Source organism: Chiloscyllium punctatum, chromosome 32, assembly GCF_047496795.1.
Source record: "Chiloscyllium punctatum isolate Juve2018m chromosome 32, sChiPun1.3, whole genome shotgun sequence".
NCBI lineage: Eukaryota > Metazoa > Chordata > Chondrichthyes > Orectolobiformes > Hemiscylliidae > Chiloscyllium > Chiloscyllium punctatum.
Genome location: NC_092770.1, coordinates 27,341,336 through 27,366,952, shown reverse-complemented (window position 1 = coordinate 27,366,952; position 25,617 = coordinate 27,341,336). Strand labels below are relative to the sequence as shown.

At 42.2% G+C, this 25,617-nt stretch overlaps 1 protein-coding gene across 1 annotated transcript in view; it reads right to left on the bottom strand.

Moving 5' to 3' along the window:
- Positions 1-20,423, bottom strand: part of rpap3 (RNA polymerase II associated protein 3) — a 53,719-nt gene extending 33,296 nt beyond the window's left edge. Inside the window, exons 1-7 of the mRNA XM_072551932.1 lie at positions 20,176-20,423; positions 17,136-17,276; positions 13,955-14,056; positions 10,402-10,529; positions 2,879-3,000; positions 2,579-2,649; positions 505-627 (exon numbers count right to left, since the gene is read on the bottom strand). Of these exons, the coding sequence (XP_072408033.1) occupies positions 505-627; positions 2,579-2,649; positions 2,879-3,000; positions 10,402-10,529; positions 13,955-14,056; positions 17,136-17,276; positions 20,176-20,337 (849 nt within the window). The 5' untranslated portion in view covers positions 20,338-20,423. The remainder of the gene's footprint in view (positions 1-504; positions 628-2,578; positions 2,650-2,878; positions 3,001-10,401; positions 10,530-13,954; positions 14,057-17,135; positions 17,277-20,175) is intronic.
- Between the last annotated feature and the right edge of the window lie 5,194 nt (positions 20,424-25,617).

The window sequence follows — 25,617 nt, the reverse complement described above, 5'->3', positions numbered from 1 at the left end:
TGTCCAGGCTTTGCTACAGCTACAATTATGACTCTTGTTATAGTAGATCAAGACTCATTAAAATTTGATAGGGTCCATGCACACATTAAGGGTAGTCTAGTGGAACTAAGTACCATGTAATTTGATGCCTGAAGTTAACATGAACCTTGCTTCAAAGCTAGCTACCTCTGGGAAAGCGTCATGAACAGTCCACAGCACTGTCTTCCCCATGACTGAGATCAAATCCAATCTTCTTCTCTTGAGCCTAGAACTGGTCCACAGTGGACATTAGATGAAGCTATAGCCAAGTGTAGTCTAGCTGAAGTGTCATCAACTTGAAACATTAACTGTTCTCTCCATAGATGCTCCATGACATGCTAAGTATTTCCAGCAATTTGTTTCATTTCTGAGCTAGGTAGTCCACAACAAAATGCAGCAAAGTCCATGCTTCACAAGTTAACACAAATTTTTTTATCAGTTTCTGACTAACATTTTGAATGTCTTGGTTACTTGTCACAGACATACCAAGTCTTTCTCAAAAATTGCCTCCTGTTTTGCTTGGGCCTCAGTCAGTTTCTTTTCATCACTGGTATCCATTTGTTCATCTTTGCTTGATTGGTTCTGATCTTTCTGATCTGGTGCAAGAGCCTGACAAGACAAGTAAATACATTAATCAATTTGCATAAAAAGGCTAACTTTAAAAAAACATGTGCAAACATTATAAATGCACACTTAACACATGAGGGAAAGAAAGGATGATTCAAGCGAGGGCTGAGGGTTGCTAAGTCTATTTAAAGCTACCATAATGAAAGGAAAATAGTTGACACAAACTCATTTGGTCTGTGCGCATAATTATCACCCATCCATTATGGAGGTCAATGATTTCAGTTTGCTGACTGCTGGTTTGCGATGTACAGTGATGCCAAAAATGCGGGTTCAATTCCTGCACCGGCTGAGGTTACCATGAAAGACTCTTGTTCTCAACCCCTCCCCTCACCCACCGATTAAACTACCACCAGTCATCTCTCTCTGATGAGAGAGCAGCCCAATGATCCTGCTGAATTACAGCAACTTTGTCTTTTTTCAGCATACACATATGGATAAGCTACTAGGGAACTATTTTGGATATTGCAAAAAGTGATTATTGGTGACCTTTACAACTTAAGTTTTTCACTGCAGCTTTGGCGTTACTAGCTTACCAATGTGGCCCAATTACTTTGCCAGAATTTACTTGTATTGCTTAAAGTGGAATCTCAACAACACTACGGGCAACTATTAAAACATTTTGTAAGTTCCAGATATCCTTCAGCGGATATAAGCAGTATCCAGTCAAGAGTGTTGCGTAGGAAAAGCACACAGGTCAGGCAGCATCAGAGGAGCAGGAAAATCGACGTTTCAGGCAAAAGCTCTTCATTAGTCCATTTGCCCGAAACTTCGATTTTCCTGCTCCTTGGATACTGCCTGAGCTGCTGTGCTTTTCCAGCAACACACTCTCGATGCTAATCTCCAGCATTACTCACTTTCGCCCATAAACAGTATCCAGAAGAGCCCTAGGCAGAACAGCCCAAATCCTCAATTTTCTGGCTATGCCAGATGAGCTAATGTCATCCCAGAAAACAGGAGATGTGCTGAGGAATTACTTCTTAGATATCTTATATTAGGGAGAAAGCATGGAGAATGATATTTGCCCTCCTTCCTAATCATCATTCAGTGGGATGAGCTTCAGGTGCCAAGTAATGTTTAGGATTGGAGCGAAGTTGAAACTTTTCATGGTGAAATCGTAAGTGTAAAAATGGAAAAAGCAAAGTAATGTGCCTCATAAAAAGAAGTTGGGAGGGTGGGTTGAAAAAAATTTTCAATCAGAAATTTTTCATCCAATTTGAATTTCCAGCTGAAGATGGTTAAAAACATTTCAGTGTCTCTATTGCCACTGATGTGCCAGGATCTCCCATCAATGAAAATGGGGATAACTGTGGAGCTTCCTCCTTCAGCGATTTGTTTAATCGTCCATGACTATCCATGACTGGACACAGCAGGACTGCAGAGCTTAGATCCAATTTGTTAGCAATGGAATTGCTTCGATTTGTTTATCGCATTCTGCTGAATGGCATGCAAGTAATCCTTTGTTTTTAGCTTTGCAGAGTTGGCAATTCACTGTTCGATATGATTGACCCTGCTCCTAGCATGCCGTCCTGCATGCTTCACTAAATCAATGTTGATCATAGAATCATAAAGCTTGGAAACAGACCCTTCAGTCCAACTAATCCATGTTGACCATGTTCCCAAACTAAACTAGTTGCACCTGCCTGCACATGGCCCATTTGCCTCCAAACGTTTCCGATTCATGTACTTATCCAAATATCTTTCAAATGTCTTGTTTTACCACTCACTTCACTTTCAATAACAAGACCTACAGACAAACCAACTGGACACCCTCGGGTGTCCAATGCATGTACCAATTTTCATTTGATAAGTTTAACATTCCTCTGCGTTTAATTGAAAAACATACAATCTTTTTAAGAATTAATTTTTTTTTAAATGTACATAGTAGTAGGCCTTTGAAATATGGATGGAAAGTCTGAATGAATTAAATTTTTACCTCATTTACTTTTCTGAGTTCATTCTGTGCTTCAAAGTTTTGTGCATCCAGGTTTAGCACCATTTCAAAGTCTGAAGTGTTAGAAGTAAACAGATAAACTTACAAGTAGAAAAAGCATGAAAATGTTTAAGGACTGTGCAACTTTTTAATAAATATGATGAACTGAAAATTAAAATCTGAATGGTGGTTTTAAAGAGGAAGCAAATAATACTTCAGGTCTCATAAGATTAAAGCTTCTCCTGTTCTATTCACTATTTAAGACACTTCTAATGTTTATCAAATTTGTTCAAAATCACTAACCTTCTTTTGCACCCTGAAAGTTTTTTAGTTTCATACGAGCAGCGCCTCGTCGAAGGTATGCTTTCAAGAAGGATCTATCCAGCGCAATAGCCAAATTGCAATCTGATTCTGCAACAGCATACCTGTGGAAAGGAAAAACAGGTACTGTCCACAAGTTGTTTATTAAAATAAAATAAAAAGCTCATAAAGCAAGTGAGGCCACACGGTGATACTGCTCCCAAATGTCACCACACTGTAATGTACTCAATTCCCTGTGCAGCATGTTGTTAATCAGATGCACAGCATTAAGGGAGGACAATATAGAAGAGTATTTAAAAAGCAAAATAAAAGCATCTTATCACATGTACAAGTAGCCTGTAAGTCAACAATATTGGCAGAGATCTTGAAGCAGGTTAATGGAATGTTATGATATGGGGAGGTATAAGAAATGGTGAAGAAAAACAAAAACACAAAAAAAAAGTAATATGGATAAAATTCAATCAATAATTTGCAAAATGATGAAAGGGGAAATTCAATTAGCTCAAGAGGAAAAAGCTTACTTGTAATGATCTGGTCCAATAATTAAAATTGGTTATACACATTTCTGCATTGCTTTTAGCATAGTGCAAATATTGAAAATGTTTCCAGAGCTGAAAATAATACCAAGCAATTATGGAAGTCTGCATTAACTGAAAAGAATGGTTTTAAAACTTGGGAAGATGTTTAAATGAGCAAATCTTATTTTATCTACTTTTCTGAGTTAATTAGTCATTGATCCAAAAGGAGAAATAAAAATTAGTAATCTTTTTAAAATGTCTGTAGAAGATGCAATTTTTAAAAATGCTTGAAAATGACTTTGAAGAGGTTTGCATCAATTGTAAAGGGACAATTGCATCTCTCCTGAATAATAGGAAATGCTGGTCAATATGACCTGGTAACCCTTGACTGGAAACAGTACAAACAAGGAGGAGGATAACATATAAAGAAGTCACATTACCAAGGCACAAGGGAAAATTTTCGAGGAGAAAGTGAGGACTGCAGATGCTGGAGATCAGAGCTGAAAATGTGTTGCTGGAAAAGCATAGCAGGTCAGGCAGCATCCAAGGAACAGGAGAATCGACGTTTCGGGCATGAGCCCTTCTTCAGGAATGAGGAAAGTGTGTCCAGCAGGCTAAGATAAAAGGTAGGGAGGAGGGACTTGGGGGAGGGGCGTTGGAAATGCGATAGGTGGAAGGAGGTCAAGGTGAAGGTGATAGGCCGGACTGGGGTGGGGGCGGAGAGGTCAGGAAGAAGATTGCAGGTTAGGAAGGTGGTGCTGAGTTCGAGGGATTTGACTGAGACAAGGTGGGGGAGGGGAAATAAGGAAACTGGAGAAATCGGAGTTCATCCCTTGTGGTTGGAGGGTTCCGAGGCGGAAGATAAGGCGCTCTTCCTCCAACCGTCGTGTTGCTATGGTCTGGCGATGGAGGAGTCCAAGGACCTGCATGTCCTTGGTGGAGCGGGAGGGGGAGTTGAAGTGTTGGGTTGGGTTGGTTGGTCGGTCCGGGTATCCCAGAGGTGTTCTCTGAAACGTTCCGCAAGAAGGCGGCCTGTCTCCTCAATATAGAGGAGGCCACGTTGGGTGCAGCAGATGCAATAAATGATGTGTGTGGAGGTGCAGGTGAATTTGTGGCGGATATGGAAGGATCCCTTGGGGCCTTGGAGGGAAGTAAGGGGGGAGGTGTGGGCGCAAGTTTTGCATTTCTTGCAGTTGCAGGGGAAGGTGCTGTGAGTGGAGGTTGGGTTGGTGGGGGGTGTGGACCTGACGAGGGAGTCACAGAGGGAGTGGTCTTTTCGGAACGCTGATAGGGGAGGGGAGGGAAATATATCCCTGGTGGTGGGGTCCGTTTGGAGGTGGCGGAAATGACGATGGATGATACGCTGTGTATGGAGATTGGTGGGGTGCTAGGTGAGGACCAGTGGGGTTCTGTCCTGGTGGCGATTGGAGGGGCAGGGCTCAAGGGCGGAGGAGTGGGAAGTGGAGGGTATCGTCGATCATATCTGGGGGGAAATTACAACAAAGGAAAATTACAAACCAAGGGACTGGAGAGTGAAGAGACAGATGCAGACTATAAAATCGTGAGGGGCATGGATAGGATAAACAGACAAAGTCGCTTCCCTGGAGTGGGGGTGTCCAGAACTAGAGGGCATAGGTTGAGGGTGAGAGGGGAAAGATATAAAAGAGACCTACAGGGCAACTTTTTCCACACAGTGGCTGGTGCATGTATGGAATGTGCTGCCAGAGGAAGTGGTGGAGGCTAGTACAATTGCAACATTTAAAAGGCATCTGGATGGGTATATGAATAGGAAGGGTTTGGAGGGATATGGGCCAGGCGTTGCAGGTGGGACTAGATTGGGTTGGGATATCTGGCTGGCATGGATGAGTTGGACTGAAGGGTCTGTTTCCGTGCTGTCTATCGCTATGACTAATTGAGAGAGAAAGTAAATCATTCTGAGGAAGAAGCTTGTTTTAAAGGATAGGCTGGGACCTTTTCTTTTAACTGCACCATAGGAGGTTGAGGGGTAACCTTATAAGAAATTTATAAAATCACGAAGGACATAGATAAGCTGAATAACAAAGGTCTTTTCTCTAGGTTAGAGGAGTTCAAAACTAGAAGGCATATTTTAAAGGTGAGAGTAGAAAGACTTAAAAGGATCTGATGGTTAAACTTTTTCGCACAGAGGATGGTTCATGTTTGAAATGACTGCCAGAGGGAGTGGTAGATGTGGGTACAAATACAACATTTTAAAGACACTTGGACAGGTACATGAATAGGAAAGGTTTAGAGGAATATGGTCCAAATGTAGACAAATGGCACTAGTTTAGTTTGGGAAACTTGATCGGCATAGCCTAATTGGACCGAAAGGTTTGGTTCCATGCTGTGTGACAGTAAGGGAGGCAGGTGCTCTTTGAGACAATGTGCTAGCTGACTAAAAAAGCTTGGAAAGCTAAATAGTTCAGAAATATGAATGAGGTAGATGTTTGTCCCAAACTGTTAACCGGGTGTTATTAATTGGTCAATTAAGCTGGTCAGAAAATCTACACCATCAGGTCTGTCATGACCCAAGAGGCTTAGGGCTTATGCAAGTGTAACTTACTGAGGATAATCGTACCTGTTAAACATAAATGTGCAAGTTGTCATCTGATCGGACTCTTGCCCTAACTCACATGAATAAAGGGCAGGATATTGTGGAACTGTGTCTTGCACAGTGCCATATTTGTGCAGGGGGTGATGTAAATACTTGCTGTTGCCCAAAATTGTATCAATTATTTAAAGAGAAATTTACTTTTTCTTTTCAAACCTAATTTTTGTCAATTCTTCTGTAGTTTACTGTGGTTATATATGAACATACAAATGAGAAACAGTCAGCCATTCAACCCCTTGAACCTGCTCTGACATCCAACAAGAACTTGGAATTTCTGATCGCAACCATAAATCTGCATTCCAGCTGACCCAACAACCCTTCACCCCATTGCTTAACAAGATTTGGTGGTGCCAGTGTTGGACTGGGGTGTACAAAGTTAAAAATCACACCACACCAGGTTATAGTCCAACTGGTTTATTTGGAAGCACTAGATTTCGGAGCTCTGGTGGTTGTGGACCATCTGATGAAGGAGCCGTGCTCCGAAAGCTAGGGCTTCCAAATAAACCTGTTGGACTATAACCTGGTGTGGTGTGATCTTTAACTTTGCTTAACAAGAAACTACTTGTGCTTTAAAAATATTCAAGGACTCAACTTCCACCATCTTTTCAGGTAGCATTCCAAAGACTCTCAGAGAAAACATTTTGCCACATAAATTATTTTAAGTGGGCAATCCCTGATTTTTAAAACAACCCCTAGTTCTAGATTCTCCCACAACAGGAAACATTTTCTCTACACCCAACCTATCAATTTCTAATATCTTACATGTTTCAATCAAATAATTTCTTACAATTCTTAACTGCAGCAGATACAAGCCTAACCTATCGTATCATTCCTCGTAAGACAACCACCTCCACTTTATTCCAGGTATTAGCCAAGCAAACTTCATTTTCTGTTTACATCTTTTCGTAAATAAGATGACCAATACTGTGCACAGTATACCAGATTTAGTGTCACCAGCGTCCTGTGCAACTGATACCAGGTTATAGTCCAACAGGTTTATTTGAAATCACATTCTTTCAATGTGGTGACCCTCAGGTGAAACCACCAGTCTTCTTTTCTCTCTAATGAGAGTGTAGCCCTATGGCAACTTTATCTTACCTTAATGCATTTACTACATCTCTGTCAACTTATTTAACCAACCTTTTCTTTTGTAGTTTTGCATCCTCTTCATAACTTACTTTATCTATCTGTGTCATCAGCAAATTTGGCAATCATGCCTTCCATTCACTCAGCCAAGTCACTGACATGAATTATAAACTGTTAAGGCCCTGATACATATCCCTGTGGCACACTAATCATTACATCTTGCATCCTGAAAAAAACCATTTATGCACACTGTCTGTTTTCTGTTAGATGATTAATCTTCTATCCACATCAATATACCATTCTTTACATCATAAACTTTCATGTTCTGCAATAACCTTTAATGATCACCTTATAAGATACCTTCTGAAAATCTAAGCACAGAAATTCACTGGTTCCCCTGTATTTTCAGCACATTACCTCTTTAAAGAACTCCAAAGGTTTGGTCAAACATGATTGTCATTTCACAAAAGCATGTTGTCTGTGCCTGATTACCATGACCATATTCAAGGGACCTGCAATAACCTCTTCAATAGTGGCTAGCATTGTCCCTGTAACAAACGTTAAGGTAACTATCCTGTACTTCTGATTAGTGTTGAAGTAAAATCTACTAAAGGTGGAATGTCATTGGTAACTTCACGAGAGGCATCATTAAGCAAACTTGATTATTTTGGTTTAATTTCCTACAGGGATCCTAACAATTACTTACTTCTAAAGGAGATAAGCAAAAATATGGCAGAATGGATAAGTTTTCAATGTGTATTAAAAGATTGCTAGATTAGTGACAAGACTCAAAGTGTCTCTGGCCATTAATAACTGACAAAGACGGAAATAAGTGAGGGATCAAAAGGCAAAAATGACAATAATGCCAGAGCCAAAACCACACAATTGCATATAGGGGTACAGAGGAGAGTACGGTGAGACTATAGCTTTTTTTAAACTAGGTCAGCAACTTGAAATCAAAAATATCTAGAGAAATACATCAGGGACCTCAACAACGGCAAAAGTAATGGAAGGTGAAATTGTTCCCAGATAGAATGCAGGTTTTGAACAATATAGAATGCTTATGGCAGACAAGGGACAATCAGGAATGACAAACACTGAATACATAAAGGAAAAGACCAAGATGGAGATTTCACCCAAGTAAGTCTACTGCAAGCAGGAAATATTGCAAGATCTTTATGTTTAAACATTCTAGCAAGGTCTCTCAGAAGGCAAGGATTTCTACACTGGGATTCAGTTTACACAGACTTAAATAACAAAGAACATGCACACTGGAACTTTTTTTTTGACAAAATTTAATTATGTCAGTCTTTATTGAAAAATAACTCAAATCATTTAAGAAAACATTATTTAAGCTTACAGCAGGTCACTTGAACATTGTTAACGTAATCAGGCAGTGAAGATGTTTATTTCATTGGTTTTTAACCGTTAAAGAGAAAGCATGTTACTCCAAAGACTCCTGAGGTCTTAATGGAAATTTGTTTATTGTGCAAAGGCTTATGACAAGAGAGAGAAAACATGCAGCCATTAGCTTTAGCAAAATCTAGGATGAGCAAGGTTTAAGAAAGCTAGGTTCAAACTCTGATTAATCAAAGCTGAGAAAGAAGCCTCTAGAGGTGCAGTAATACATAGAAACATAGGGGCATTATGTAATTCTATCAGTGTCCCTACTGGTACAGTGGCTCAGTAGTTAGCACTGCTGCCTCACGGGACCTGAGTTCAATTCCAATCTCGAGCAATTACCTGTGTGGAGCTTCCACATTCTCCCCATGTCTACTTTGGTTTCTGCTGGGTGCTCTGGTTTCCTCCCACAGTCCAAAGATGTGCAAGTTAGGTGGGTTGGCCACGCTAAATTGCCCATACTGTTCAGGGATGTGTGGGTTAGCCAGGGAAAGTTGAGGGCTGCAGGGACAGGCTAGGGGGATGGGTCAGGTGTGGTGCACTTCAGAGATCGGTGTGGATTTGTTAGGCCGAATGGCCTGTTTTCACAATGTGTGGATTCTACATATGATTCTAGCCCTCGACCGGGAAGCCTGGGTTCAAGTCCCATCTATTCCAGAGATGTGTAATAACATCTCTGAACAGGGTGATGAGAAAAAATAGTTTCAAAGCAGAGAAGGCTCAGTTGAGAGAGCATTTAGTAAAGAAGTTTCACAGCACTCAGTACAGGCACCGAAAAGAAGCAGTTAGGCAAACCTACAGACTGAAAAATGTGGTGCTGGAAAAACACAGCAGGCCAGGCGGCATTCGAGGAGCAGGAGAATCGACGTTTTGGGCATAAGCCCTTCTTCAGGAATGAGGCTGGTGTGCCAAGCGGGCTGAGATAAAAGGTAGGGGGGGGTGGAGGGAATTTGGGGGAAGGGCGCTGGGAATACCATAGGTGGAAGGAGGTGAGGGTGAGGGTGATAGGCCGGAGGGGGGGTGGAGGCGGAGAGGTCGGGAAGAAGATTGCAGGTCAAGAGGGCGGTGCTGAATCCAAGGGTTGGGATTGAGATAAGGTGGGGGGAGGGGAAAATGAGGAAGCTGGAGAAATCTACATTCATCCCGTGTGATTGGAGGGTTCCTAGGCGGAAGATGAGGCGCTCTTCCTCCAGGCGTTGTGTGGCCAGGGTCTGGCGATGGAAGAGGCCAAGGACCTGTATGTCCTTGGCAGAGTGGGAGGGGGAGTTAAGCCACGGGGCGGTTGGGTTGGTTGGTCCGGGTGTCCCAGAGGTGTTCCCTGAAACGTTCTGCAAGTAGACGGCCTATCTCCCCAATGTAGAGGAGACCACATCGGGTGCAGCGGATACAGTAAATGATGTGTGTGGAGGTGCAGGTGAATTTGCGACGGATATAGAAGGATCCATTGGGGCCTTGGAGGGAGGTGAGGGGGGAGGTGTGGGCGCAAGTTTTGCACTTTTTGCGGTTGCAGGGGAAGGTGCCGGGAGTGGAGGTTGGGTTGATGGGATCTAAACCTACAGACTGGATAATGAAGGAGATCTCTCTGGATTTTGATTAACTGTAAAACAATGGTGTTAGAGAGCAGATGGGATTATGTTTTGGATTCTTTAAAAGAGTTCTATTTTCGAAAGGTTTTATTTTGAGTAATAAACTTCTGTTTCATTGTTAAAATCAAATCTGCAGCCCAACATATTTATGTTTCAATGAAAGATTGCTACATTAAAATGAGAAAGAAAAATATAATCTATCAAGCTAGATTTCATTCTGGGATCAGACTTGTCCAGTAGTAAGGAAAGCTGGGCTCATAACAATACTCTTATAACTATACTTACTTTTTTAATTTTAAGAAAGTTGATGCACGATTTGTAGGGAAGGCTGGGTTATATGGATCCATAGTCATGGCTCTGGTATAACATTCTATTGCTTCATCATATTTCCCTTGTTTGAAGTAATTATTACCCTGTCATGAACAAAATCAAATAAACTTATCACCAGATCCCATTTGATCAACTCATGGGAAGATAACAATGATACTATCTCTCCTTTTGAAGTGATGACTAAACTGATCTATTCACATCCAGGTGCTAACTGCAATTTAGAATTATTGCTTTTTCTTCTGACCCGACAGGAATTAATTTAGATTTTTCAAGCATCAAGAAATAGAAAACAGACCACTGTAGAAAAGATTTTGGGCAATTTTAGTGCCATCATAACTTCAAACAAAATGTAGTGCCTGATACTATTATTCAAAAACAATTCTAATATCATATTCCATATCAAAACATGCATTGGGAAATCAGATTCTGTTAAAATATAATCAACACAATCTTTGATATCTTTTAGACAGTGAGTTGGCTCAATAATCTAAAGGGTTTCCAGTTTAGTGGTTTCTGATGATGTAGATGCTTAAAAATCACTCCCAATAAAACAAGAAAAAAAGTCAATAGTTTCTGACTTTCTTTGTCCTAGTTCTCTTCGGGTGACCCGAAATGACAATCATTTAAATCTATGGGAACGCTCAGTGATAACAGGAAAATCTTCAGGAGGGCAATGGTTTAATGGCCCAATAAAATCTGAAGTTCAATCTATCGATACAGGGATGCTAACTCAAGAACTTGGTTTTTGTTTAGCTGATAAATTGGTGTTCTTTTTGCAAACAATTGAGATGCCGGAGTAACAGACAGTAATGCACAGCTGCCACAGAGAGTTTAAGTGCCTTAACTAGCTGGGCAGTGCATCAAAATACATGGTTAAAAATCACACAACACCAGGTTATAGTCCAACAGGTTTAATTGGAAGCACACTAGCTTTCGGAGCGACGCTCATTCATCAGGTGATGAAGAAGCATTGATTCGAAAGCTAGTGTGCTTCCAATTAAACCTGTTGGACTATAACCTAGTGTTGTGTGATTTTTAACTTTGTACAGCCCAGTCCAACATCGGCATCTCCAAATCAAAATACACGAGCCTCCATCTTACCATATACAGTGAAATGAGTAATTGAAAGATCTAGGGTGCTACTAGAGCTAAAGGAGAGATTACGGGTTAGCCATAAACCAAAGACCTATAAGATGTCACTCCACTGTGTAGAAATAGCATGTAACAACAGTTTAAGCAACACGAGGTTATAGGTATAATAACGAATATACATGATTGTTGATTCTTGCCCCTCACCTAGTATTAATTCTGATAAAATAGTTTATACTTGAAGAAATTTGATGTTTTCGAAGCAAAGAGAGTGCAATATCTCAAACAGAATACTTCAGTTAACAGATTGTCACCACTTGCACGCTTGCCTTGCATATCACTAAATTGCAAAACTCTTTTGAAATCCATTTCCTGACAGTCTTAATTGATGGTTTGAAACTCCAAATTCGCTTTCAAAAGATTTTGTTTACTTTAACTGGTATCACATATGTTTGGTTTCAGGTGACAAACAAGGCTCCTTGAAGGCCCAAGTTGTTTGAGCATTGAAATCCTGCTGGACATTTCTGGATTATTAGATTAGATTAGATTACTTACAGTGTGGAAACAGGCCCTTCGGCCCAACAAGTCCACACCGCCCCGCCGAAGCGTAACCCACCCATACCCCTACATCTACATCTACCCCTTACCTAACACTACAGGCAATTTAGCATGGCCAATTCACCTGACCTGCACATCTTTGGACTGTGGGAGGAAACCGGAGCACCCGGAGGAAACCCACGCAGACACGGGGAGAACGTGCAAACTCCACACAGTCAGTCGCCTGAGGCGGGAATTGAACCCGGGTCTCTGGCGCTGTGAGGCATCAGTGCTAACCACTGTGCCACCGTGCCGCCCACTAAAGCATCTATAGTTGAAGACCGAAGTATAATGACTGCTTGTGTTTTGGGACCTCCTAACATGATAGGGCACAAGATAAAACACAAGTACATATTTAGTATTTATTTACAAAACAGTATCTTAATGATCACTTTGAAATTATCTTTTGGGAAGGTCACCTCACCTCAACTCCCCCCCCTCCACCCCCCCAATGAATAACAACCCTAGCAGGGAAATTGCAGGGAATAAATTTGGAAGAAACAACATTAATCTTTCCTGTCACATCCAGAAAATCTTACATATTAAGTTCTCCAACTCTCAGAATACTGTTTAGCTGTGGCAGATCACCTGCCTGAAATTTGTCAGCAAAACTTTCTCTAATTTTGGCTTATTATAAGTAACACTCTCATCTTGCAAAAGTATGTGGACTCAAACCTTATTCTTCAATACACAATCTAGATTGGCACTTTAGTATTATGGGGAGGCTTTTGGCATTCAGATGAGATATTAGACCATGCCATGCCTGCCCTCTGAAGTGATATGTAAAACCAATAAACGTGTTTAAGAAAAGCAGAATAGTTCTGCTGGATTTCTTTGCCAATATTTAGCCCTCAAACAAACCCAGCACTATGAATGACAGATTAAAACCTTATTGCTGACAGTAGTGCACATGGCCTTTGAGTATAATACAATAGTGATGACACTTCATTGTCCACAAGTGTGTAATGAGACCACCCAGTAATGCAAAACGTTATGTATAAATGCAGTTTTCTGTTTATTTCTAACTTATGAATTATTTGCAGAAGCAACTAGCTTATGCCCGATATGTCAATTCTCCTGCTTGAATGCTACCTGACCTGCTGTGCTTTTCCTGAACCACATTCTCGACTCTGACCTCCAGCATCTGCTGTCCTCACTTTCTCCTAAGCTTTGTTAAAATCACTTCTTACTAAGTTTCTTAAAGCTTATTTATTACATCATCCATAGTAAGTAAAGCATGAGCATTTTATGGGACTTTTAGTTATTGTTCCCTTCCCAAAAGGACTTGGTTTGAGTCAAACGGCAAGTGTAGATTATATTCATTTCATTTTAAATTTTAATAGAGTAAGCTACATTAATTTATAATCCTAATTGATCAAATTATTCCTAACAAATATTTCACAGAACATAAAGCAGACATGGAGGAGACAATGGTCTAGAGTGGTATTATCGCTGGACTGTTAATCTAGAGACACAGGTAATATTCTGGGTACCCAGAATCTTGCCATGGCAGATGGTGGAATTTGAACTCAATTTTTAAAAAAATCTGAATGCCAAAAGACTAATGATGACTATTGTCAATTGTCAGGATCATCAATGTACTTTTGGAAAGGAAACTGCCATCCTTACCTGGTCTGGCTTACATGTGACTCCAGAGCCAGAGCAATGTGGTTGATTCTTTAAAGGGGCAATAAATGCTGGTCCAGCTAGCAATGCCCTCCTCCCATGAATGAATAAGGAAATGTGTGACATTACAGATGAAATTCATTCAACAAAATCGCATTTGCCCTCATCTGACTGTTGGGAGATCTTTGTTACATACCTTTTCTTTCTCTGAAAGAGCTTTCTCTACGTCTATTTCCTCATCTTCTGTGTCAGGCTCTGGAGAACTGTCATTTTTGTCCAGTTCTTCCAATACTTTTTCCTAACATAAAAGGAGAAATGCAAGATGAATTTAATCAATATTTACTTCTTACACTTTATTCCAGCTATTTATCTTTTTATTCACAATAACTGAAAACTACAACAATGTTTAAAAACAAAACTCATTACAAATGTTAGTATATTTGACATTTTATATTTTTAATTCCTTGATGCATAAATACATTTTGTAACATAGTGCTGACAAAATGAGCCAGGACAATTTCAGGTTTGATCCTTGACACAGGAGGAGCAGCACTGCTGGGCTCAGCCTTCCAGTGTTGCTGGATATGGAGAATGGGGGGGGAGATAAAATGAAATCATAAAGTTTGCTTCCTGTCTATGGAGCAGTATTTTCGAAAACGCACCGGCATCGGTGACAATCAAGAGTTTTTTCCTCAATATGATTCACCTATCATTCAGTCCCTGGGCTCAGGACAAATAAAATTCCACTTCCAAAGTTCCTGATCACGAAACATACTGCAGAAGATATAAAGATGCTCACATGGAGCTCCCAAGGACCATGTCTTGTATCAGGAGTTACAGCATGAATGCTAAGTCTAGCTTTAGTCTCAGAAAATGTACAAAAATAAAAAGTATTTGCTTTCAAAGACAGAAGTTATTTTAAAATTCTGTAAACAAACGATCCAAACTATAATATTTACAGTCATGGAGTCATAGAGTTGTACAACACAGAAACAGACCCTCCGGTTCAACCCGTCCATTTCGACCAGATATCCCAACCCAATCTAGTCCCACCTGCCAGCACGCGCACCCATATCCCTCCAAACCCTTCATATTCATATACCCATCCAGATGCCTTTAAATGCTGCAGTTGTACTAGCCTCCTTCACTTCCTCTGACAGCTCATTCCATACACGTACCACCCTCTGCGTGAAGAAGTTGCCCCTCTCACTCTAAACCTATGCCTTCTAGTTCCGCATTCCTCCACCCAGGGAAGAGGTTGTTATTGTGGTTCTGTTCGCCGAGCTGGGAAGTTGTGTTGCAGACGTTTTGTCCCCTGTCTAGGTGACATCCTCAGTGCTTGGGAGCCTCCTGTGAAGCGCTTCTGTGATCTTTCCTCCGGCATTTATAGTAGTTTGTCTCAGCCCCTTCCGGTTGTCAGTTCCAGCTGTCCATTGCAGTGGTCGGTATATTGGGTCCAGGTTGATGTGCTTATTGATTGAATCTGTGGATGAGTGCCATGCCTCTAGGAATTCCCTGGCTGTTCTCTGTTTGGCTTGTCCTAAAATAGTTGTGTTGTCCCAGTCGAACTCATGTTGCTTGTCATCTGCGTGTGTGGCTACTAAGGATAGCTGGTCGTGTCGTTTCGTGGCCAGTTGGTGTTCATGGATGCAGATCGTTAGCTGTCTTCCTGTTTGTCCTATGTAGTGTTTTGTGTAGTCCTTGCATGGGATTTTGTACAGTACATTGGTTTTGCTCATGCTGGGTATTGGGTCCTTCGTTCTGGCGAGTTGTCTGAGAGTGGCTGTTGGTTCGTGTGCTGTTATGAGTCCTAGTGGTCACAGTAGTCTGGCTGTCAGTTCGGAAATGTTCTTGATGTATGGTAGCGTGGCTAGTCCTTTGGGTTGTGGCATGTCCTCATTCCGTTGTCTTTCCCTTTGGCATCTGTTGATGAAATTGCAGGGGTATCCGTTTTTGGCATAGAAATAGAGAACACACACCGGATCATCAACGCCACACTCACAGGAATCCGATTCACTAGAGAGGAAGAAAAGGACAACCAGCTCCCATTCCTAGACGTGATGGTACAGAGAACACTGAATGGAGAATTCACCACAAAGGTATACAGGTAGGCCACACACACAGACCAAGTCCAATGAACTACGAAAGCAACCACCCCAACACACGCAAAAGAAGTTGCATCAAGACACTTTTCAAAAAGGCCACAACACACTGCAGTACACCAGAACTGCAAAAACAGAAAGAACACCTATACAATGTATTCGCCAAAAACGGATGCCCCCGCAATTTCATCAACAGATGCCGAAGGGAAAGACAACGGAATGAGGACATGCCACAACCCAAAGGACTAGCCACACTACCATACATCAAGAGCATTTCCGAACTGACAGCCAGACTACTGTGACCACTAGGACTCATAACAGCACACGAACCAACAGCCACTCTCAGACAACTCACCAGAACGAAGGACCCAATACCCAGCATGAGCAAAACCAATGTAGTGTATAAAACCCCAAGCAAGGACTGCACAAAACACTACATAGGACAAACAGGAAGACAGCTAACGATCCGCATCCATGAACACCAACTAGCCACGAAACAACACAACCAGCTATCCTTAGTAGCCACACACGCAGATGACAAGCAACATGAGTTCATCTGGGACAACACTACTATTATAGGACAAGCCAAACAGAGAACAGCCAGGGAATTCCTAGAGGCATGGCACTCATCCACAGATTCAATCAATAAGCACATCGTCCTCGACCCAATATACCGACCACTGCAACGGACAGCTGGAATTGACAACCGGAAGCGGAAGAGACAAACCACCATAAATGCCGGAGGAAAGATCACAGAAGTGCTTCACAGGAGGCCCCCAAGCACTGAGGATGTAACCTGGACAGGGGACGATACGTCTGCAACACAAATTCCCAGCTCGGTGAACAGAACCACAACAACAAGCACCTGAGCTACAAATCTTCTCACAAACGTTGTCTTTTTATCTTATCCATGCCCCTCATGATTTTATAAACCTCTATAAGATCACCCCTCAGCCTTCGATGCTCCAGGGAAAACAGCCCCAGCCTGTTCAGCCTCTCCCGATAGCTCAAATCCTCCAACCTTGGCAACATCCTTGTAATTCTTCTCTGAACCCTTTCAAGTTTCTTAACATCCTTCTGTTTATAATATAATATTTATTCTATAGTTTAAACAAATACAATAAAATGTAACTGGGGTTTTCTGCTCCATAATCTATCCCACTGCACATTAAAGGGGACCATTTCCATGAAAGACAAATGCAAAACAAACTAACTATTGGCAAATACGATACAAGATGAAAGAATAAAACTGAGAAATGTATACTGAAAACTTACCACATCAAACTTTTCCCAAGACTTATAGTCATAAGATTTTATCCGTGTTGGTTTATTTTCTTTGTTCTTTTTATTGTTCTGAGAAACAGTCTTTTTATTTGTTCTTTTCTTGTAATTCCTATTTCTTACAGGTGGCAAAGTCTGTAAATTTGAAATGGGCAATCAGCCATATTGAACCAAATATACAAACGACTTATTTTTACATCTTTAAATGGAAGTATTTCTGTTGTGTTATGTTCGCCGAGCTGGGAATTTGTCTTGCAAACGTTTCGTCCCCTGTCTAGGTGACATCCTCAGTGCTTGGGAGCCTCCCGTGAAGCGCTTCTGTGCTGTTTCCTCCGGCATTTATAGTGGCCTGTCTCTGCCGCTTCCGGTTGTCAGTTCCAGCTGTCCACTGTAGTGGGTGGTATATTGGGTCCAGGTCGATGTGTTTGTTGATAGAGTCTGTGGATGAGTGCCATGCCTCTAGGAATTCCCTGGCTGTTCTCTGTTTGGCATGCCCTATAATGGTAGTGTTGTCCCAGTCGAATTCACTACCACTACCATTATAGGGCAAGCCAAACAGAGAACAGCCAGGGAATTACTAGAGGCATGGCGCTCATCTACAGACTCTATCAACAAACACATCGACCTGGACCCAATATACCACCCACTACAGTGGACAGCTGGAACTGACAACCGGAAGCGGCAGAGACAGGCCACTATAAATGCCGGAGGAAACAGCACAGAAGCGCTTCACGGGAGGCTCCCAAGCACTGAGGATGTCACCTAGACAGGGGACGAAACGTTTGCAAGACAAATTCCCAGCTCGGTGAACAGAACCACAACAACGAGCACCCGAGCTACAAATCATCTCCCAAACTTTGGATGTATTTCTGTTTTGGTTTTGCATTGATATACAACGACCATAATGTCAAAGAGATGTACAGCACAGAAACAGACCCTTCGGTCCAACTCATCCATGCCAGCCAGATATCCCAGCCCAATCTAGTCCCACCTACCTGCACCCGGCCCATATCCTTCCAAACCCTTCCTATTCATATACCCATCCAGATGCCTTTTAAATGTTGCAATTGTACTAGCCTCCACCACTTCCTCTGGCAGCTCATTCCATACGCATACCACACTCTGCGTGAAACAGTTGCCCCTGGGGTCTCTTTTATATCTTTCCTCTTTCACCCTAAACCTATGCCCTCTAGTTCTGGACTCCCCCACCCCAGGGAAAAGACATTGTCTATTTATCCTATCCATGCCCCTCATGATTTTATAAACCTCTGTAAGGTCACCCCTCAGCCTCCGATGCTCCAGGGAAAACAGCCCTAGCCTATTCAACATGTCCCTATAGGTCAAATCCTCCAACCCCAGCAACATCCTTACAAATCTTTTCTGAAACCTTTCAAGTTTCATAACATCTTTCCAATAGGAAGAAGACCAGAACTGCACGCAATATTCCAAGTGGCCTAACCAATGTCCTGTAGAGCCACAACATGACCTCCCAACTTCTGTACTCAATACTCAGACCAATAAAGGAAAGCATACCAAACGCCTTCTTCACGATCCTATCTACCTGCGACTCCACTTTCAAGGAGCTATGAACCTGCAGTCCAAGGTCTCTTTGTTCAGCAACACTCCCATTACCATTAAGTGTATAAGTCCTGCTAAGATTTGCTTTCCCAAAATGCAGCACCTCGCATTTATCTGAATTAAACTCCATCTGCCACTTCTCTGCCCATTGGCCCGTCTGATCAAGATCCCGTTGTAATCTGAGGTAACCTTCTTCACTGTCCACTACACCTCCAATTTTGGTGACATCTGCAAACTTACTAACTATACCTCTTATGCTCACATCCAAATCATTTACATAAATGATGAAAAATAGTGGACCCAACACCGATCCTTGTGGCACTCCACTGGTCACAGGCCTCCAGTCTGAAAACAACCCTCCACCACCACCCTCTGCCTTAGACCACTGAGTCAGTTCTGTATCCAAATAGCAAGTTCTCCCTGTATTCCATGAGATCTAACCTTGCTTAGCAGTCTCCCATGGGAAACCTTGTCGAATGTCTTACTGAAGTCCATATAAATCACATCTACCGCTGTGCCCTCATCAATCCTCTTTGTTACTTCTTCAAAAAAATTCAATCAAGCTTGTAAGACATGATTTCCCATGTATAAAGCCATGTTGACTATCCCTAATCAGTCCTTGCCTTTTGAAATACGTGTGCATCCTGTCCCTCAGGATTCCCGCTGACAACTTGCCCACCATCAACATCACCATGTCACTCATTGATTCCCAAAGCTTTTAAGGAACAAATCATCCTTATAGTTATTGACTTATCTGTTAAATGCAATTTAAATACCAGTGTTCAAACTAAAACTCATTGGAACCAGACACAGGTACTCTCCCTCTCTCTCTCTGTCTCTCATGAATGGGCATTTTTGGAGGCGGAGATGTGGAGGGGAGAGTGTTCTCAAGCAAGGGATGTCGAGGTAGAGGGGGTTTGATTGAAGGTGACAGTGAAGAGGAGTGTTCCCGAGAAGGGGTTGAAAATGGAGAGAGTGTTTCTGAGAACGGAACAGTGCGTGGGATAGGGTGGGGTCCAAGGAATGGTTTGGAGGGATAGGATCCTGGAGAAAAGGATCAGGGGGTGGAATTGTGGACAGAGAGAGCAGGGGGTGTGATCCTGGAGAGAGTGATTAAGACTGGGAACAGGAGTGGGATCTTGGAGTGAGGAATCAGGGGGTAGGATCCAGGGGACTGGGATCAGGAATGGGATCCTGGAGTGAGGAATCAGGGGGTGGGATCCAGGAGACTGGGATCAGGAATGGGATCCTGGAGTGAGGAATCAGGGGGTGGGATCCAGGAGACTGGGATCAGGAATGGGATCCTGGAGTGAGGAATCAGGGGGTGGGATCCAGGAGACTGGGATCAGGAATGGGATCCTGGAGTGAGGAATCAGGGGGTGGGATCCAGGAGACTGGGATCAGGGGGTGGGATCATGGAGGGTGGAGCCGGGCTGTCCACCCCCCGGTTACCCACCGGGTCCAGGGCCGGGGCCTGGCCGCTCTGCCTCCGGAGCTCGTCATCCTTCTTCTTGATGTCCTTCTCCCAGCCGTCCAGCTCCCTCATGAAATCCTGCAGCTCCTCCGTCTGGTGCCGCACCTGCAGCTGCAGTTCCACCGACTTGTTGGCAACCGACATGGCGGGGGCGGCGGCGGCGGCGGCGCCTGGAACCTTCTCCCGGTTCCCGGCCCAGGTGCCAGCGCTACCGGATACACTTCACCCGCCGGAAGTTGTGTCCGCCATCTTGGTGAGGGTTGGTGTTGCCTTCCCGCCATCTTGGTAAAGGCCAGGCGTTGCAGTTAACAGAATGCTGTCCAGGAAACCAGCCACCAACACAAACAAGAAATCGTTGGCGAAATTCAGCAGGTCTGGTGGCATCTGTGGACAGGGAAAACAGAATTAACGTTTCAAATCTAGTCACACTTCAGGGTTACTGGATTTGAAACATTACCTCTTGTTTTCTCTGACAAATGCTACCAGACCTGTTGAGTCTCTCCAGCAATTTATGTCTTTGCTTGTTGAATTAAACATGAAAAAGATTCGAACTGAAACTTTTCTATAGCTCTGCCCGTTTGAGATATTGATAACTGTTTCTGGAAGGATCTACTTAAGGAGTAATATTTAATTGAGAACACTTCTTTTCCGCAGGTATCACAAGACCCTATGAACTTCTCCAGTAATACTTGTCTTTATTTTAGTTCTTTACTTGTAGCATTATCTCTATTGTTAACTATTATGTAACTTACATTAGCGTAGAATTGCTTACGAGATAGCAATATCACAGAGACTGGTTAGAGTCTGGAATGAACTGCCTGATTTGTGGTGGAGGCATTTTCAATCACGATTGAGGAATACTATTCAATATCTGTAAACAAAAGTGTCGAGCGACAGCAACAAAGCAGTTGTGCCATTAGTGTTCTGAAGGGTCACTGAACATGAAGCGTTTACTCTGATTTCTCTCCACAAATGCTGAGCGATTTCTGTTTTCATGTCTCCAATTGTACCTTCAATGAGCCAGCATGACACAATGGGGCAATTTCCATGATTCCTTCATTCTAACAGGCTTAATACACTTAATTGTGTACACCTTTTCATTAATTCCTCTGATATTGCAGATTTCTTAAAGTACTAGGCTGTCACCAATTTACCTAAATGACGATTTAGAGTCATATAGTCACAGAGCTGTACAGCACGGAAATAGATCCTTCAGTCCAAATTGTCCATGCTGACCAGATATCCCAACCCAATCTAGTCCCTTCTGCCAGCACTCCAAAGCCCTCCAAAACCTTCATATTCATGGAACCATCCAGGTGCCTTTTAAATGTTGCAGTTGTACTAGCCTCCACCACTTCCTCTGGCAGCTCATTCCATACACATACCACACTCTGCGTGAAAAAGTTGCCCCTGAGGTCTCTTTTATATCTTTCCTCTTTCACCCTAAACCTATGCCCTCTAGTTCTGGACAACCTCCACAGTGAAAAAAAATTGTCTTTTTATCCTAACTATGTCCCTCATGATTTTATTAACCTCTGTAAGGTCATCCCTCAGCCTCCAATGCTCCAGGGAAAAAAGCCTCAGCTTATTCAACCTCTCGTTATAGCTCAAATCCTCCAATCCTGGCAACAACCTCATAAACCTTTTCTGAACCCTTTCAAGTTTCACAACATCATTCCGATAGGAAGGAGACCAGAATTGCATGCAATATTCCAACAGTGGCCTAACCAATGTCCTGTACAGCCGCCACATGACCTCTCAACTGCTGTACTCAATAATTTGACCAATAAAGGAAAGCATACTAAACATCTTTTTCACTATCCTATCTAGCTGAGACTCCACTTTCAAGGAGCTATGAACCTGCACTCCAAGGCCTCTTTAGTCAGCAACACTCCCTAGGACCTTACCATTAAGTGTATAAGTCCTACTAAGATTTGCTTTCCCAAAATGCAGCACCTTGCATTTATCTAAATTAAACTCCGTCTGCCACCTCTCGGCCCATTGGCCCATCTGATCAAGATCCTATTGTAATCTGAGGTAACCTTCTTCACTGTCCACTACACCTCCAATTTTGGTGTCATCTGCAAATTTACTAACTGTACCTCTTATGCTCACATCCAAATCATTTATATAAATGATGAAAAGAAGTGGACCCAGCACCAATCCTTGTGGCACTCCACTGGTCACAGGCCTCCAGTCTGAAAAACAACCCTCCACCACCACCCTCTATCTTCTCCCTTTGAGCCAGTTCTGTATCCAAGTGGCTAGTTCTCCTTTTATTCCATGAGATCCAACCTTGCTTAGCAGTCTCCCATGGGGAACCTTGTCAAACGCCTTACTGAGGGCCATATCAATCACGTCTATCGCTCTGCCCTCATCAATCCTCTTTGTTACTTCTTCAAAAAACTTGATCAGGTTTGTGAGATATGATTTCCCACACACAAAGTCATGTTGACTATTGCAAATCAATCTTTGCCTTTCCAAATATATGTACATCCTGTCCCTCCAGATTCCCTTCAAGAACTTGCCCACAGCCGACATCAGGCTCACTGGTCTATAGTTCCCTGGCTTGTCCTTACCGCCTTTCTTAAACAGTGGCACCACTTTAGCCAACCTCCAGTCTTCTGGCACCTCACCTGTGACTATCCATGATACAAATATCTCAGCAAGAGGCCCAGCAGTCACTTCTCTAGCTTCCCACAGAGTTCTAGGGTACACCTGATCAGGTCCTGGAGATTTATCCACTTTCATGTGTTTCAAGATATCCAGCAATTCCTCCTCTGTAATATGGACATTTTTCAAGATGTCACCATTTATTTCCCTACATTCTACGTTTTTCATTTCCTTTTTCAAAGTAAATACTGATGCAAAATATTCATTTAGTATCTCCCCCATTTTCTGTGGCTCCACACAAAGGCCGCCTTGCTGATCTTTGAGGGGTCCTATTCTCTCCCTAGTTACCCTTTTGTCCTTAATATATTTGTAAAAACCCTTTGGATTCTCCTTAATTCTATTTGCCAAAGCTATCTCATGTCCCCTTTTTGCCATCCTGATTTCTCTCTTAAGTATACATCTACTGCCTTTATACTCTTCTAAGGTGTCACTCGATCTATCCTCTATACTTGACATATGCTTCCTTCTTTTTCTTAACCAAACCCTCAATTTCTTTAGTCATCCAGCATTCTCTATACTTACCAGCCTTTCCTTTCACCCTGACAGGAATATACTTTCTCTGGCTTCTCGGTATCTCATTTCTGAAGGCTTCCCATTTTCCAGCCGTCCCTTTACCTGCGAACATCTGCCTCCAATCAGCTTTTGAAAGTTCTTGCCTAATACTGTCAAAATTGGCCTTTCTCTAATTTAGAACTTCAAATTTTAGATCTGGTCTATCCTTTTCCATGACTATTTTAAACTTAATAGAATTACGGTTGCTCATTTCAAAGTGCTCCCCCATTGACACCTCAGTCACCTGCCCTGCCTTATTTCCCAAGAGTAGGTCAAGTTTTGCACCTTCTCTAGTAGGTACATCCATATACTGAATCAGAAAACTTTCTTGTACACACTTAACAAATTCCTCTCCACCTGAACTCTTAACACTATGGCAGTCCCAGTCTATGTTTGGAAAGTTAAAATCCCCTACCATAACCACCCTATTATTCTTACAGATAACGGAGATCTCCTTACAAATTTGTTTCTCAATTTCCCTCTGACTATCATATAATCCCAATAAGTTGACCATCCCTTTCTTATTTCTCAGTTCCACGCAAGTAACTTTCTTTTTTTTTGCATGGCTATCTCGAATGTTAACATTTGTCACATTTCTGAAAGGCACAATTTATCAATCAGCTGGAATGAGTCCTTTTACCTTAAAGCATCAATCAAATATCTAAGTCACGCAACTATGGATATAAAAGATATAAAACTCCTGAAGAAGATGCACAGAACGTGTATTTCCTCCAGTAAGGCAATACTCATAAATTCACCTTTAGGAACATGAGCAATTTCAAATATCACTATATTTAGCTGAGTGTGAAGTAGATACTCAAGACTTTGAAAGACCCTTAGGGCAAGAATTTTATGCATAGTGTACAAAATTTACATTTTTAAGAATTTGTACCATGCAACTGCTGATTGACAGATAAAGGATCATCAGTTCGTAATGGAATTGGAAGCAAACAGGCTAGGTATTAAACTTGTTATAATGTGGAGAGGTGGGAACGGTTTGGTTGTATATCTTTAAAGAAGGCATCAAGAGATCAGTGATGCAGAACGAAGATTTCATCAGATTATCCATAGCTCAACAGTGCCACTAGTGGGATATCAGTCTTATTGCAGCTGTTCAATGAACAGAGAATGAATGATTAAACCCCCAAGAGGAAAATACCGTGGATGCTGGAAACCTGATTTTTTTTTAGGTATCTCGGATTGGAAATACTCAGCAGGTTAGACATTATTTTTCAAGAAGAACAGTGTTAATATTTCAGCTCTGAGGAACATCATCAAGCAGAAACGTAGAGCCATCGAGAGCTACAGCACAGAAAAAGTCAAAAACAACCAGCTAACTAGTCTAATCCCCTCTTCAAAAATCTAGCTCTTAACCTTGCATGCCATGGCATCACAAATGCTAAATTCTTCTTGATTGTTACCAGGGTCTAAGACTCTACCACCCTTACAGGCAGTGAGTTCCTGATTCCCACCACTCTTTGGGGTGAAAATGTTTTTCCTTATATCTCCTCAAAACCTTCTGTCATTTACCTTCAATGTATGGCCCTAGTTATTGATCCCTCTGTCAAGGCTAAAAGTTTCTTTCTATCTATCTCTCCCACTCTGCTCTATAGCCTCGGTAAGATGAGCTGAATTTCTCCTTTCTGCTGTGGGAAGGTGATGGCCGAGGTGTATGATTGCTGGACTGTTAATCCAGAGACCAAAGTAGTATTCTGGGGGTCAGTGTTTGAATCCTGTCATATCAGGTGGAATTTGAAATCGATAAAATAAATTCTGGAATACAGGGTCTAATGGTGATCATGAAGCCATTGTCAATTGTTGGAAAAACCCATCCAGTTCACAAATGCCATTTAGGGAAGGAAACTGCTATCCTTATCTGGCCTGGCCTACATGTGAGTCCTGACCCACAGCAATGGATAGAATAAATAGACAAAGTCTTTTCCCTGGGAAGTGGGAGTCCAGAACTAGACAACATAGATTTAGGGTGAGAGGGGAAAGATTTAAAAGGAACCTAAAGGGCAATCTTTTCACAGAAAGGGTGGTATGTGTATGGAATGAACTGCCAGAAGCAATGGTGGAAGCTGGTGCAATTACAACATTTACAATGTATCTGGACGGAAGTATGAATAAGAAGGGCTTAGCGATATGGATCAAGAGTGTGGTGCTGGAAGAGCCCAGCAGGTCAGGCAGCATCCAAGG